Raw genomic sequence first — 16,938 nt, 5'->3', positions numbered from 1 at the left:
CTATTCAAAGTCAAAGGAAGCTCTAGCAAGTTTTGTGACTAGAGCTGGAGCAAATAATGAAAACTGTTGTTCACAAATGTGTTGGTGTCTTCTTAATAAAGACAGGTTTCAGAGTAGCAGCCGTGTTAGTCTGTATTCGCAAAAAGAAAAGGAGGACTTGTGGCACAATTAACAAATTTATTTGAGCATAAGCTTTCGTGAGCTACAGTATATCAATCTCCCCACTGTATTTTCCACTGAATGCATCCGATGAAGTGAGCTGTAGCTCACGAAAGCTTATGCTCAAATAAATTGGTTAGTCTCTAAGGTGCCACAAGTCCTCCTTTTCTTTTCTCAATAAAGCTTCACTTTCAGTGTGTTTGCAGCACTTTCCTGTTCATTTTCTAGAAGGAAGATTTTGCTCTCACCAGTGCTGGGAGAAAGTGAATTTGGGGCTGAAGCATAATTAGTTTATTATTTTATTTAATTGTATTTCTGTAGAGTCAGCCCCAGTTGTAGACCAGGACCCCATTATAGAGGTTGACTCATCCAAAAGGGGAAAAGAAATAATACCATGTCACTTCAAAAGGTATACTTGTAGGAGACATGTAATTAATTTATGGGCTGAAAAAACATTTGCCAAACAGCTTTGCACAGCAAAGACATCTGTTTTAAAAAATGCAGTCTCTTGGCAGATGATATGCACGTGCAAAAATGGCTTAATGTGCTACACAATTTGTTCACTGGGAATTGCTCACACAGTGTGAGCTTGTTATTCCTGTTAGCTGCTGTCCTGCTGACTATATTCTGTGTAACCTATTGGAGGGTGACTTGATTGGCAGTACTGCAGGGAGAGATGTGGGTGGTGGAGGTGGTTCACGAGGGGCTGGGGGTTGGTTGTTTTGTTAAAAGGCTGTTTGTACCATTCCTGCAGCTTTATAGGCAGCTACTCTGTGTTGCGTTTGAATGTGATAGAGACAGGAGTCTCCGCTAACACCTAGAGAGAGCTTTATATTTTCAAGGCACTTGATTAACATTTTAAATAACACCACTGGGAGGTGGGTATGTATAATTTCCGTTGTACAGATAAGGAAACTGAGGCACAGCTCATAAGTGTGTGTCTACACAGCCCGTGGAAGCGAGCCTCCCAGTCTGCTTGGCAGACTCAGGCTGGCAGAAGTGGCACTAGTGCTCTAAAAATAGCTGTATTAACAGCACTTTGAAGTAGCAGGAGCTCTGAAGCCTACGTAGAGGGGTGGGCTTCAGAGCCCGAGCTCCAGCCCAAGCCACAACTTCACAGCTCTGCCTATACTGTTATTTATCGTGCGCTAGCACAGGACCTGAGTCTGTCAACCTGGGCAGGGAGATTCTCTTCCGTGGGCTGGGTAGATATAGCGTAAGTGACTTGCTCAAGGACATATAGTCAGTGGCAGAGCTTTGGAGAGAATCAGAGAAGTTCCTGGCTTTCAGCCTCAAGCTCAGTTCACTAGACACAGCTGCCTCAACCTTGCTGGTGACTGGATAAAAAAAAGTTCATTACCATGGTGACTGTTGGTACTTCATTTATTATTAATTTATCAATTTATTTATTTGTTATTTAGTCTACCTGGGAGATTAAAATAGAATTAATTATGCCTATCTCTCACGCTTCCTCCCCATCCCTACCCCTTTGAAAATGGGAGACATTAACATGTGCTCTATGTGCACTGGGCTCTGATGTTAGAAATCATAGAACCACATGGTTAGAAGGGACCACAGGGATCATCTAGATCTAGCCCCCTGCCAAGATGCAGGATTTGTTGTGCCTAAATCATCCAAGACAGATGGCTATCCCCATCAGCCTCCTTTTGAAAACCTCCAGCGAAGGAGATTCCATGACTTCTCTAGGCATCTGTGCCATTGTCCTACTGTTCTTACAGCTAAGAAGTTTTTCCTGAGATTCAATCTAAATCTGCTGTGCTGTAGTTTGAACCCACTGCCTATTGTCTTGCCAGCTGTGGCAAGAGAGAACAATTTTTCTCCATCTTTTTCCTGGCCTTTCAAGTATCTGAAGCCTGCTATCATATCCCCCCTTAACCTCCTCTTATCCAAACTAAACATACCCAGTTCCTTGAGCCTTTGCTCATACGGCTTTCATTCCATCCCTTTGATCATCTTTGTCGCTCGCCTCTGGATCCTTTCCATGATCTCTACAGCTTTTCTATATAGCGATGGCCAAAATAGGACACAACACTCCAGCTGAGGCCTAACCAGGGCTGAGTAGACCAGTACTATCACCTCCCATGACTTGCATGCTATGCCTCTGTTAATGCAACCTAAAATTGCATTTGCTTTTTTTGCAACAGCATCACATTGCTGACTCATGTTTAGGTTGTGATCCACCACAACTCCCAGATCCTTTTCAGCAGTGCAGTTATCTGCCATTTTGTATTTGTGCATTTGGTTTTTCTTCTCTAAGTGTAGCACCTCGTGTAGGCAGGGTGGTGTGAAGCTGTATCACAATGTACACTGAGTAGTGGACAGTAGTGAAAAGAATTAAACTATGGGTTCTCTGGTGCTTATTTTAACAGATATGGAACCTCCTAGAATCCAGTGCCCAAGTGTGAAGGAGAAAACAGCCGAGCCAAACAAGCTGACAGCCCGAGTGTTCTGGGAAACCCCTGAAGGAAGAGACACTGCTGATGGTATTTTGACAGAGTAGGTGAAACTGTGTCTACTGTATTATTGTACTAAGGTCACTTGTTTTGCCCTTTCCTGGACCCCCTTTCACTGATCTAGGTGATATGCTTGGTCAACATCCTTCCCCACCAGTTCTGTGAAGGAGTGAGCACTTGCTGTTGGATCTGTGTGACCCTTCAAATTATAATGCAGGCTTAGCTGAAAAAAAAAATCTGACATCTCAGACACCAAGGTAGATCATTCAGGAGTTGGCATATAAATAGCCAGCAGACTGTTTTAAAGCTGATGAGATACATTAGCATTTTTGCCCACATCTGTGTTGCAATAAATAGATTTCCAAAGGGCCTTTTATGGCTCTGTGCTCTCCTAGGGGCAACACTTTGCATATGGGGCAGCACCTCTTAGGTATACTAAAAGTGAGAGAACAGTACTACATGAGGAGAACTGTGACCATGTTAAAATAAACAAAGCCATTGTGTGCTAATAACAAACTTATATGCATCTCTAAGGTTTCACATAATATAGCATAGTTACTATGATACTGAGTTCTTCAGTATGTTACTTTTCAAATGACACCATCAACTTGAAATCTATAATATTAAAAAAGGAGTTAAATGTAGTTTCAGGTACTAGGTTTGCTTTGGGGACCCCTGCCAATTCCTGTAATTTTACTATCACATTTTCCCTCTCCTCCCTGACCCCCAGTGTTTTGCTCTTGCCTGTTAAGATGTTAAAGACCCATAGAAACAATAGGGGAAACTTAATAATTTCTATGCTGATGGTGTCCTTTTTAATGGCAGCATTGTCTGCCACTTCCACTGATTCAAGATGGGCATGATCAAAATACTTGAATGATGAGAATATGGAAAATCATTTATTTTACTGCAATAAGCTTAATCAATCCACCTATAAACTCACAGAAACTGTTAAAAGAATTGAATAGTTGAGAATATTGACTTCCAGTTCACTGAAAGGTAAAGACACTCAGAGCTTGAACTATTTAATGAGGACATTTGAAAGTACTAAAAAAGCACATGAAAAGAAACAAGCACAGGTCATTTTTATATATCAGAGTATAAGCTGGAGGAATTCATTAGATAAATAAAGGCTAGTGCTTGTGACTGCAAAAGAAGAACTGTGATGTTAAGAGACAGTAAAGAAGCTCTTATCATTCTAAAATAAGAACTTTGACTTATTTGTTTTTCGGTGTCAGAATGAGGAAATTACTAATAATGCTCCCTGCCCCCTACACAATCCCAGTGAAATGGTGTCAAATGATAAAAATAGGAGCTGTATAATCCAATGTAATGGGACCAATAACTGTTCCCAATCCAGTGAGATAGCTATTATTCTATGGAAACTTTCTGTGAAGGGTATGTGCATTTTCCGAATTTCTTTTGCCAACTCTTGTGATTTTACTGCAAATCTTGTGATATTTGCTGCCTTTCTTAAAGTCTCGGTTCCTGGAGCCGGATGAGTATGTGAGTATCTCATTTTTTTCTCAATGAAAGTTTGTAGCCCTAATTATTGTAGAGAAATGTGACCTGCGTACACCCTAAAGGCTTTAAAACCAGAAAGTTAATAATGCCACCCTCCAAAATTTTCTAAAGAAATGGTAAGATTATTTTTAAGCCAGTCTCCTGACTTTGAAGCCTGACTCACGGTTTTTGACTGGTTGGGGTTAGCAGTACTGTTTACTGTGCTGGTAAGATGGTTCAAGGTCTGATGAAACTAAGCTGCCATCCAAGAACCCTGGATTCAGGAATCACCTTAAGCCCCATTTGTTCAGCTGGAAGCATAACATTCAGAGGCTCATTACCAATGGACTTGCCACATATACCAGGCTGCAGCACTTTCCTAACAGGTGATTAAGGAATGTTTATTCAGTCTCAAGACTTCTTGTCCTCTAAGCCCCAGACAGCAATTATCCACAATTTCTGCATATGGAGGGATGAGGGGGACTCTACTGAGGTAAAATTGTGGCCCTGAGTGGATTGAAGCTTCTTGAACCATGCTTAGTCTGGCCCTGGTCTATAAGTTTCTGCCTTGAGAGTTTAGAACTCTCTTGACATATGCTTTGGTTGGAAATGAGCAGCTGAGCTGAAGCCTGCAATGGGATGCCTGCCTTTCCTATCACAAAAAGAAAGATATTAAATCCTGATTCCTCCTACCCTTTTTTTATGTATAGTCTGGCACAGAGAGGTAACCTTATAAGCAGCACTCAAAGGGCATACTGCAGTGTTAACAGATGGCTTTTTAAAAACAAACAAACAATGAGAGAGACAAGATGGGTGAGGTAATATCTTTTAGTGGACCAACTTCTGTGGGTGAGAGAAACAAGCTATCAAGCTACACAGAGCACCGTGTAGGTTGAAGACTTATACCTTTCTCCAACAGCAGTTGGTCCAATAAAAGATATTTCCTCACCCATCTTGTCTCTCTAATATCCTGGGCCAACAAGCAACAACAACAGTGCAAGCGAACAAACAGAGGTACTCTACTAGCCCTGACTGACGTTCAAATCCTTTACAGCCAACTGTCCTGCTATATAGAATGATGCTCAGTTGATCTAGATTCTCCATCCAGGTTTTTTTTGTTTTCATGGAAAGATAAAAGGCATGAGTTTGTTTGACTGTGACATGAAATTTAAATAAATAAATACAATGACATTGACAGTTGTCTTACAGCAATGCGAGTCACACTACCTTTGTCTACACTTAGCTGTAGGCAGTAGTGGATAATGTTGCTAGGACTAGCCAGGCTACTGCGATTTTAGCTCTTAAATATTGTGGGCTCTGCCACGCATCCTCCTCTTGTTTTCTGTCACTCCACAAACTCTCAGCACAGACAGGCAATCTGAACATTCCCCAGTGACAGAAGGGCTTTCTGTCCAAAGGTTGTTAATATTTTCCTACTGGAGAAACCCTGACTTAACTTCTGAACACCCAGTCTATTTTATTTCATTTTTTAGTGTGATTTTGAAAGGCCCATCCCCTGGCTCACATTTTTCAGAAGGTGACCACAAGATCCAATACATTGTGTACGACAGAGCAGAAAACAAAGGCACTTGCAAATTTCTTATTAAAGTCAGAGGTAAGAACAGTGTCTAATAGTGTAAACAAAACCAGTTAATACTTACTTAAGGATCCAAGTGACAGCCTGTGTGTGTGAGAGAGAGAGAGAGAGAGAGAGAGAGAACTGTTCCCACTGGAAGAATATTCTCTGTCTCATACAACTTGAAAGTGCCTGAATCACCAGAGGGAAGTTAGGGAGCCAGGGAACTGAGCTCTGGGGAGGGATCTAGGGGTCAGATGAGCAGTGGGGGTCTAGGAGACAGATAGTAGCTCTATTGACCAGCCCCTGTCCTCCAGCTCTGCTTCTCAAATCTTTGCTTCCTCCCCTGCCCATATTTCCCCTGTCCATTTCCTCCCATTATCCAGGACCTCCTGGGTCCATGCCTCCCTTAATATCTAGTCCCATAGTTGCTGACCAACAGATGAGTTGTAGTTCAGCAGAACTTCCTCAGAGCTGTACAGGGCTGCCATCTGACAAACTATAGGACATTTGTCAGGGAGAGCAGCTGCTTCTGTCACAGAGTTGGGAAAGCTGTGGGTTTCTGACAATCTGGACTTCAACTGCCCCTCCCCTCCACAACCCTGTGTTACTAATATATAAACTAGCTTGTATGCATACATGATCCAGGAATCAATAGCTGAACATAAGTGCTGGGTTCGTGTTTAAAAAAAGAAATAAGTGCTGGGTTCTCTTTGAAAGCTAATAATAAGCAGCGAGCCAGAATGTCACCTTAATATTAGTACAATATCATTTCATTAGTAGCCTGCTCCAGAGATGGGGAATTATTTGTTATTCTGTCTCTTTTTTGTATTTAAAGTTAGGCGCTGTGGTAAACTGAATGCCCCAGAAAATGGCTACATAAAATGTTCAGGTGATGGAGATAACTATGGTGCCACCTGTGAGTTTTCCTGCATTGGTGGATATGAGCTGCAGGGAAGCCCAGCCAGAGTGTGCCAGTACAATTTAGGCTGGTCAGGAACAGAGCCAACTTGTACACGTACGTGAGTACTTTCTTACCTCTTGAAAGGTCAGTGAAGGGGATTGCTTGTACTTTTTGCACAAAGGATTTCCCTATGGCACTGCACAAAGGTTCATGATTTATGTTTATGGCACAGATGCTGTCAGTTGTTCAAAGGTTGGCCCTGGGTGTGTATAGAATCAACCTGGATAGTTCTGCTAATGAATATACAAAATACAACTGTAGCATTTTTCACAAGTCTCTTTGAAGCAGCATATTGGGTATTGGAGAGGACAGAGACCAGCTCTGCTGTTAATTACCTGAAAGCTTCTTATTCCCCTCGCATCAGTTCTATCACCTCTTTTCACATCTCTTTGTAAGTTTGACTCGCTCTTCTTTTTCTTTCACCGGTATCAGTGGGTACAGATTATCTTACTCTGGCTTTTGAGTTTTCTTTATTTCTCCTCTAGTTCTCATTCCCTAGTGCTCTTTAGATACCAGTTCTTTGCTGATAACATTGATTATCCATGCACATTTGACTGCTGAAGGCCCTACATTCTACTACTGACACTGAGTCCAGGCAGATCTTACAAAGTGGATCCCACTTGGCATCTGGAATAGGTGGTGATTTTTACTGGATTGAGAGTGGGAAGGTAAAGCCACATTTTGTTTTTTTTAATCCATTAGAAATAACAAGTGCAACATTTTCCCCATTCCTCTTCCCACACATCTTTTGCCTCTTTTTGCAACTTTATCCTTGGATGAGAATAGTGCCTTACAATTATATAGTACCTTTACCCTCAAAACTCTTTACAGACTTCACATTCTGGAATCGTTACAGACAGCACGAAAGCAGAACATAGCAGCAAATCTTTAATTGCACCCAGCAACCGTTTTTTAAAAAGGGAATAGAAAAGAAACTGGTGACCAGTTGAAACCACGTTAACTACAGAGGGTAGTGACTTAGGCATGTAACTTAGACACCGGAGTTACTCATGCACGAGTGAAAATTTCGTCCAAAATCATGAAATCTGAGAGCTTTAAAAAGCATTCTGCATAGTGCTTTCCTGGCTTAGGGGCAAAATTTCTCCATTACTGCTTCAGGGAATATAATGAATAATAGATTCCAAAAGACTCTTTCAGATCATAGAATCATAGCATATCAGGGTTGGAAGGGACCTCAGGAGGTCATCTAGTCCAACCCCCTGCTCAAAGCAGGACCAATCCCCAATTAAATCATCCCAGCCAGGGCTTTGTCAAGCCTGACCTTAAAAACTTCTAAGGAAGGAGATTCTACCACCTTCCTAGGTAACGCATTCCAGTGTTTCACCACCCTCCTAGTGAAAAAGTTTTTCCTAATATCCAACCTAAACCTCCCCCACTGCAACTTGAGACCATTACTCCTTGTCCTGTCCTCTTCTACCACTGAGAATAGTCTAGAACCATCCTCTCTGGAACCACCTCTCAGGTAGTTGAAAGCAGCTATCAAATCCCCCCTCATTCTTCTCTTCTGCAGACTAAACAATCCCAGTTCCCTCAGCCTCTCCTCATAAATCATGTGTTCCAGACCCCTAATCATTTTTGTTGCCCTTCGCTGGACTCTCTCCAATTTATCCACATCCTTCTTGTAGTGTGGGGCCCAAAACTGGACACAGTACTCCAGATGAGGCCTCACCAATGTCGATCAGTTCTGTTTAAGCTATAGAAACGTGCCCAGCATTGTGCCATCCTCAGTATTAACTCGTGTTTTAAAAACTAAGGGAGAAGTATCTTCAGAGAATCCCCAAAATTAGATCATGTTCTCCAACATTTTGTCCAGGCCTAATTTGGAATCCCTCAAGCAATCAGGATTCCACTATTCTCCAAACAAAACTAGTCTACGCTCTGAGAAATCTTTGCCAGCCGGGAAAAACATGCCTCCTGCTCATCCTAAATTGTTTCCCTCCATGATGTCGTGCCTCTGTATACAACTCAAAACTGCACTGGTTATTTTTGCTATCATATCACTTTGCAAATGCAGATCTAGTCTGCTGTTCCTTACCTCCCCTCACTCTGTGTGAGCATGACTGTTTCCTGGTTTCTATTCTTATTGTAGGTCTGTGTTTCATGTCTTTTTTTTTCTAGATGTATTGCCTTACATTTTTCCAAGCTGATTCTTATTTTCTGTCCATAATTCGAATCTCTCTAGATCCCATTACATTGGTTCATGCTAGCACGGGTTAGTGGCATCTCTAACATTCATTAATGTGCTACTTACATGTCCTCTTCCAGATTGTTACTGAGGAAGCTGTTAAATATGATAGACTCTTGTGCCAACTCCGGCAGCCATCCCCTGCTGAGGGGCATTAAAAACCTTTACCCGCCAATTAGATACCTCTCCATCCATAATTACCGTTATTTATGGTCCTTCTGACAGTTTTCAGGTCATTTTTTCAGTGATTTCAGTCATTTCAGGTCAGGTTTTCAGTGCTCGTTAGCCAAGCTGATTGGCTCTAATTTGGCACATATATTCTCTCACTGTTTCAAACGCTAAATACTAAAAGCTAAAGTTTATTACACCTACCACTTTTCCACTCATTTTCTTACTCTAAAACAACCCCCCCTCACCAACGTAGTTCCTCTTACAAGACTTCCCCTGCCCCGCAATAAATCCATGGTCCATTTCCTGTCCCGATGTTTAGGAGGTATTTTCTCTTAGCCTTGGCTCCATTATTGTACTCATGATAGAAGCTAGACCTCAGGTGCAGTGATTGTCAGGTTCACTCTTCCTTCCCTACAGTTCTTTTTGTGTAGAGAGGGAGCACTATATGCTACTTCAGTTTACTGAGGAACCCGATCCTGCTCATTGCTATAAAAACTAAACAAAGCTTTCACCAGGTTTGGGTGTCACTAAAGCTGTGTCTGCACTTGGAGCCATACTTGTGCTAGCTCTCATCCAGCTAGGAAGCTAAAAATAGCCACGTAGCCATGGCAGCCCAGGCAGCGGTGAGCAGCAGCACGGGGTAGTGGGTCCAGGTGGGTTTGTAGTCGGGGGCAGCTAGGCCCTATTCACTGCTGCCCGTGCTGCTATTTTGAGAGCACCAGCTCAATGAGAGCGAGTACAAGTAGGTCTGTTCGAGCTGCAAATCACACCCCCAGCTCCAAGCTTAGACAAAGCCTTAGAGAGAGAGAGAGAGAGGGAGGGACTGCTTGAAATCCTGGCCCTACTGCAGCCTATGGCAAAACTCCCATTGAATTCAGTGGGACCAGGATTGCACCTTTTGATCTGGGCCCTTTAACATGGATACCCAGCTCCTGCATACCTCTCGGGGCATGCATGTCCAGCTGCTGGCTGCTGAAGTCTGAAAAGGGTCTGTTTCTGGGAGCTCCACGGCTTTTGTTTTTTAATTCCAGCTATGAATATTAACGTTGCTGTGAGAACTGCAGCGGCTCTCTTGGATCAGTTTTATGAGAAACGGAGACTACTAATTATATCAACTCCTACTGCCGCCAATTTTTTCTACAGGTTGCAATTGGGAATGCTACAGGTAAGACATGGTCGTTTTTTTCCAGGATTTTTTTTGTTTAAACTCGAGAACCAGATCCTCAATTGGTGTAAATCGGTCAGTCTTCATTGATTCGCCCTCTCCCTGCAGTGGAGCTATGCCAATTTACAGCACTGAGGATCTGGCCCAAGAGCTGCTAGTTTTGTAGTAAACATGTTTGCAAGGCTCTGAAATATCATCAGTTTCAACATTGCTCCAAAGTGGACCGCTCTAATTCACTTTACTCATGGGTATAGTCTAGTTCAATGGGGTAAATGAACCAAACACTGGCCTTCACATGGCTCTAGTTTGACCCTATTCTGTCTTCCCAAGAGATATTAATGTTGTGCTCATTACCAGCTAATACCAGCATCACCATCCAATTCTTAGCGAACCCCTGAAGGATTTTAAAGAAACCTGCAGTCATTCTTGCTGGTAAACTGTTCATCCATGTCAAGCTTGTGTTGGCTGTCTGCACAAGTAACTAATACACCAGTAACCAAAGGAGCACAGAATCCAAATTAATCATCAGCAAAAGAATTGTTTTCTCGCTGGTCCTGAATGTAGCCTCAATGTGGTCCTGTTTCTAGGACTTGCGGAAAGCGCTCCAAATTATTTAGTATAAACTCTAATAGTATTTTTTCTCAAGGTAAACTAAGATCAGTCTTTATAGAAGAGACTATGGTGTTTGCTCCAAAAACATGGAATGATGACAACAGTCTTAGTTATTCCAATTGAAATTAATGGGACTTAGGAGCCTAAATACCTTTGTGAATCCCACCCTCGGGGCTTATCAGTTTATCTAACTGTAAACTTTACTCGGGCTGTTGTCAGAGTTAGCGACATGCAAGAGGGATGCACAAGTGCCCAGAAGAGAGTGAGATTGTTTGCCAGCCCAGCTGGGAATAGAGCCAGCACCGCATGATTGGTGGCCGTGAGGACTGTAAATTTACTGCCTGCCACCACTGGAACAAAATTCAGCTGTGATGATTATGTGTCGCTTGCAAATCTGGACTCCTGATCTTACTCTGATTTTCCCCCGTAGATGCCAGAAGCCAGTTGTGTAATGTCAAAAAAAAAATTTTTTTTTGTAATGGTGTTTCAACAGTTTATTTTTGAAACAAGAGTGGCTTGACCAGTTAATACAACCAAACTCTCAATTCCTGGGTGACTTTTTTACCAGGTAAAATTTAAGTGGTGCAATCCTTTTTTCCCCCCTGCTCTCCGTGATCCTCAGACACTTTGGCATCAGAGAACACTTTTCTATAGCAGGCTCACATTTCACATTCTTTGTTTGGGTGCCAGATTAAAGTGCTGGCACCATTTTTAATAGACTGGCATCATTTCAGTTCGTTACCAAGACATCTACATTGTACTTTGGTGGTCTTTTTTTTTTTTTTTTTTAATAATCAGCTAAAAATCCAGTACTGTAGCAGAACTGCTGCCTTCACGACTCCAGAAAACATTCTCAGGTTCCCATAATAATAATAGAAATAAGAAAGTATTTAGAGAGAGCAAAGAGTTTGAGCTCTGTATAGAATATCACCTTATTGTGCATTTAATGTAAACAACTATTATAATCAAATCCAAGCCCGATGCATGTTCCTGGTTTTTTCTCTTGACCCCTTTAGCCAGAGCAGTGTGGTTTGGACCTCCGGCACGTGACAGTGATCGAATTGGTTGGTGTCTTTCCAGCACAGCTAGGAAGAATAGGAGTAAAGATGCTGCCTCCAGCACTTGCTTTGCAACTCAGGTAAAAGGGAAAGTCTCGCCACCAGTCCGTTGCACCTCAGCCGCGGGGGGCGTGATGTCGTCCTTTTTTTCGTTTCTTGGATCCTTTTTATAGTAGAACGTTGTTGATCCCAGTATAACATCCGCAGTGAAATGTAGTTGTGTGAAGAGGCTCTAACAATACACATCAGTGACTTATTTCCAAGAATGAATTTTATAGAGACAGGGTGGTGCTGAAGGATATCGGGGCGGGGAGGGGAAGGGGGTTTGCTATCTGGTTTTTAAAACTATTGGCTGCACAGCTAAGCCTCAGAGTTTCTTTGGTCCTGATTGTGCTCTAGCTGCCACACCGTCACGGTGAGCTGGTCTTTGCTCGGTGTAAAAGGAATGTCTACCAAACGCACAGATGAACCAGCACTTCACCCTGTTGCCTATTGAAACACGCTGTGAGCATTGGACTCTCTCCGCGTTCTCAGGGTTGTTGCCACTTGTGGTAACTAGGTGCTTTGAGCAGCCAGGAAGACTCTTCCCACCTCACGTTCTCCTGCTAGCGGACTCCTCCCAGAAGCAGTTATGTCGCTAGTGCGCCACTGGTCCTTTTCAGCCGCACCAGCCTACAACGTAGAGCAAAGCAGCGCATATGTTTGTACTGCGCCTGGCCCAGCGATGGGGGCCTGGAGTGCTACTTCCTAGTCTACAGAATAGAAGTGTTTGGTTTCCCCTTTTGTTCACAAATCCCATTGAAAATTAACTTGGTGGGAGGGTCGCACTCAAGCAGCCGGCACAGTCTGCCCCTCTCTCCCCCTCCCAGCTCTGGTTATCTCTGCTGCTCTTTCAGGCAATTGTAGGGTGACGTACGTCCCAAAGGGAAAACAGAACACCCCTGTGGGGCTGCGCAGAGCCGCTTGCTCGAGGCCACCCCCCACCCATCCCACCTCCCTGCGCAGGGCTGGCCTGACGCACTTCCCTTAGCCCTGCATGCGCTGGGCTGGCGTTGCTCCTTGTCTGAGCCCTACCGCCCCCAGCATGGGGCTGGCAGTGCCGCTCACCCCTTCACACATTCCTCCGTACCCTACTTTTTTGACCAAAGCAGGCACTTGTCCCGTTTGCTCTTGCCAACAGATCAAGCTGGCGAGAGTAAAAGGGACAAGTGTCCACTTCTGCCAAAAAAAAAGTTGGGACAGGGCTTAAAAAGGGGCATGGCCTGGGCAAAACGGGATGTCTGGTCAACCGAGACACTGAAGCCTTTATTAAAGGCTGAACGAGGAAGCCCTGTATCAGCACCCAGCCCAGCCGAACCAGCCCTGCTGCCTGTGTAGTGCTGCTGAACACCGCAGCCAGGCTAGGCGTGGTTTCCCTTTGAAGTCCCACTTTTAGGAATGCTACAGGCAGGGCCGCTTCAGAAGGGAAACCACTGTGGCCTTGCCCAGCCTGCTTGTGGCGTTCAGCAGTTACACAGGTGCCTAGGCTGCTTTAACAGCACTAAGGCTGGACTGGGAGGGGGTTAGGCTTTCCTAAGTGGGGCTCAGAGTGCTGGGGGGAGAGCCAGAGCCAGTGGCAGGGCATGGGGAGGCAAAGTAGCAGGTGTAAATGATTCCTTACACACACTGATGCAGGGGGCTTTTCTGGCATGCCAAATTAGGATTGATCCCTTTGAAGTCCACTGGCAAAACGCTTAGGGAGCAGATGCTTAAGGTACAGCTATACGGTGCACACTCCCTTCAGCAGCGTGCAAAGTACATACACTACACTCCCCCCCCCACCAGCATAGGCGCAAATAGTGGGGTAGCTGGCGAGGCACTGCTTAGGCGAGTAAAGGCGCTCCTGAGGCCTGTGGATACGTACCCAGGCTGTACTCTGGCTCTCTACTTGCCCAGACCAGACGTCAGACTGAGCATAAAATGAAAGACTGCAGCTGCCTTGACTGCCCTTTAATGTAGTGGCACAGCCTGCAGCACCTGTAATCCCTCAGTGGCACCTGCTCTGAGAGGAAGAATAGGGTGCTGGGCACGCTAGGAGCTGTATTCCCTGCAGGCCTCACGTCCCAGTGAAGCACAACTGTGGTCTGCATTTTGGAACGCTGTCTCCTGTAGCTTGGCCGCCCCGGCCTTCCCTCTCCTCCGACTCTGTCCTGCTGTCCCGCTTTTCACTACTGTGTTAGACATTCAAGAGCCTTATGGTAATAAGGCTGTTCAAAATCGGATTTCCTAATTTTTCAGGTTGTTGTTGCGCATCCCCCATTATAACTTCAATGTGGTGGTGATGGACAAGCACGGCATGGACAAAGAGCGTTACCCTTTCCCAGCTACACCGGCGCAGCTCTTTGCGCTCATTGACAGCTTCCCCTTGAGAAAAGAAGAGATGAAATTGCAAGCAGAAATTGGCCAGTCATGTACCTGATTCAGAAGCATGGCGTTTCCTCTGTTAGTGAATTATATGATCATCCCTAATCTCCCCCCGTGGTGCTACACAAAGCATGGCTTTTTGAAATCACTGATGTACAGATTTTGTGTGTGTATTTTTTAAGTCTATTTTATTGTGTAGCTTCTCTGCATATGACATATGCATGATGCTTTTTTGTACTTTCAGCCATCTTTAGAGAAATTTGTACTTAGTACTACTCCCCTTTGGAAACCCTTGTACAGCTGTAGTCATGGCTCCAGGAATTATTTTGGACATTTCATGCAGTAAAGTTTCTTTCTTACTGTTTATAAATCTTTTATTAATAAAATATTGTTTTGCAAACTCAGATAGTTTTGTTTAAAGGTCCTTGTGTGTATAAAAGCTGATCTCAAAACTAGGGGTCAGACCAAGCCAAAAATCCAGATCCAAATTCTTGTGGACAGTGCAATGTTGAAAATTTTGATCCAGACTTTGAAGTGTGGGTTCTCAATTCAGAATCCCTCAACATCGCTAGTTATTCTCTGCTTCTGTTGTACAAAGCAGCTCTGAATTGTAGTGTCCTTCATACAATCTTTATCTCACTTTACAGAGTTTAATAGTTACAGTCATAAATGGTAGTTGCCAGACAGATGTGTAGGCAAAGGTGAACAGTTGTCTTTTCCACAGAGTTGAAATTAAATGGAAAGCTACTGGAAGGCTGTTGCAGATGGACACCTGTACTAGCTGTCACCTGATTGTTTGGGGAGACACCTGAGGGGTTGAGAGAGAGCAGTAAGAAGTCTGGTAAAGTAGAACTCCAGCTGGAGGCTTTATAAATCAAGGGCAATTTTAACTGGATCTTGAAATGAACAGGAAAGGCATGGGATTTGGGAGAAAGGGAGGGCGATGTGTTTGCACTTCATGCTGTATGAGTGAATGGAAAAATGTGTTTTCCCCAATAGACTTTGTTCATGTCCAATGAGCCTGTTAGGAGAGTCTTCTCATTCCTTCAGCTTGGAGCCAGACCAAGCCTTTGATTTGGTGACAGGGATGTCAGACCGCCCACATTGCAAAACCTCACACAGAAGCTATCATTGCCAGAGCCGTGAAACCACTAAACTACAAATTATCAATTTAGGAATTAAACCATTCAGGAGTTTTATTTTTTCAGCACTATTGCTCCTTCCTTAGGAGGGTTGGGAGTGTTAGACAAAGTTAATATAAGGTTTCTGCTTTTTAATTTGTGCCCCACAAGCCTGATAGTAGGATGCAAAGACTAGTCCTTCCCTTGGAAGCCAAATGAGTACAACAGGAAAGTACAGATACACAAGTTAGCTGAGGCACATCAGGAATACTAGGGCATGCCCTCTAGTCCTAATGAGGCAGCTGTTGATGCCTGAATGTCCATTTTATAATATCTTAACCTACAGCCTGAGGGCTAATTGCCATTTCACAGTCTTGCCTGCTAACGGAATGTGCTGTAATCTCTGGTGCTGGAGTAGATCCTCTTGTTTTATAAGTTTCAGAGTGGTAGCCGTGTTAGTCTGTATCAGCAAAAAAAACCGAGGAGGACTTATGGCACCTTAGAGACTAACAAATGTATTTGGGCATAAGCTTTCGTGGGCTACAGCTCACTTCATCGGATGCATACAGTGGAAAATACAGTAGGAAGATCTATATACACACAGAGAACATAGAAAAAATGAGTGTTGCCATACCAACTGTAACGCGACCAATTAATTAAGGTGAGCTATTATCAGCAGGAGAAAAAAACTTTTGTAGTGATAATCAAGATGGCCCGTTTCCAACAGTTGACAAGAAGGTGAGAGTAACAGTAGGGGGAAAAAATGAGCAAGGGGAAATAGTTTTTACTTTGTGTAATGACCCATCCACTCCCAGTCTCTATTCAAGCCTAATTTAATGGTGTCCAGTTTGCAAATTAATTCCAATTCTGCAGTTTCTCGTTGGAGTCTGTTTTTGAAGTTTTTTTGTTGGAGAATTGCAACTTTTAGGTCTGAAATTGAGTGACCAGGGAGGTTGAAGTGTTCTCCGACTGGTTTTTGAATGTTGTAATTCTTGACGTCTGATGTGTCCATTTATTCTTTTGTGTGGAGACTGTCTGGTTTGACCAATGTACATGGCAGAGGGGCATTGCTGGCACATGATGGTATATATCACATTGGTAGATGTGCAGGTGAACAAGCTTCTGATGGTGTGGCTGATGTGATTAGGTCCTATGACGGTGTCCCCTGAATAGATATGTGGACACAGTTGGCAACAGGCTTTGTTACAAGGATGTTGTGTGGTTGCTGGTGCGTATTTGCTTCAGGTTGGGGGGCTGTCTGTAAGCGAGGACTGGCATGTCTCCCAAGATCTGTGAGAGTGATGGGTCGTCCTTCAGGATAGGTTGTAGATCCTTGATGATGCGCTGGAGAGGTTTTGGAAGCCAGGCTCCCACTTCCACAAACAAGCCTGAGCCAGCAGTGAGCACTAGTTAGAAAGGAACCGTGAGGAGAAAAGAGAGATCTGCCACTGAGAAGCAGAGGCTCGCTGTGGAGTGACATATGTGAGCCATGCCAAGGTGTATGAAGCTGACAGACTCAGTCAAAG

At 43.7% G+C, this 16,938-nt stretch overlaps 1 protein-coding gene across 2 annotated transcripts in view; it reads left to right on the top strand.

Annotated features, from left to right (window-relative positions):
* The window catches only part of SRPX (sushi repeat containing protein X-linked), a 75,984-nt gene extending 61,289 nt beyond the window's left edge, over window positions 1-14,695 (top strand). For both annotated transcript variants that reach the window (XM_084617872.1, XM_084617871.1), the window contains 6 exons: window positions 2,550-2,676; window positions 5,630-5,751; window positions 6,551-6,730; window positions 10,085-10,218; window positions 11,847-11,968; window positions 14,166-14,695. In XM_084617872.1, the coding sequence (XP_084473998.1) occupies window positions 2,550-2,676; window positions 5,630-5,751; window positions 6,551-6,730; window positions 10,085-10,218; window positions 11,847-11,968; window positions 14,166-14,346 (866 nt within the window). In that variant the 3' untranslated portion in view covers window positions 14,347-14,695. The remainder of the gene's footprint in view (window positions 1-2,549; window positions 2,677-5,629; window positions 5,752-6,550; window positions 6,731-10,084; window positions 10,219-11,846; window positions 11,969-14,165) is intronic.
* Window positions 14,696-16,938: the final 2,243 nt, after the last annotated feature.

Source organism: Lepidochelys olivacea (assembly GCF_965140295.1).
Source record: "Lepidochelys olivacea isolate rLepOli2 genome assembly, chromosome: 1".
NCBI classification, from domain to species: domain Eukaryota; kingdom Metazoa; phylum Chordata; order Testudines; family Cheloniidae; genus Lepidochelys; species Lepidochelys olivacea.
The sequence above is the reverse complement of the archived record's forward strand: the minus strand, read 5'-3'. Positions and strand labels throughout refer to the sequence as shown.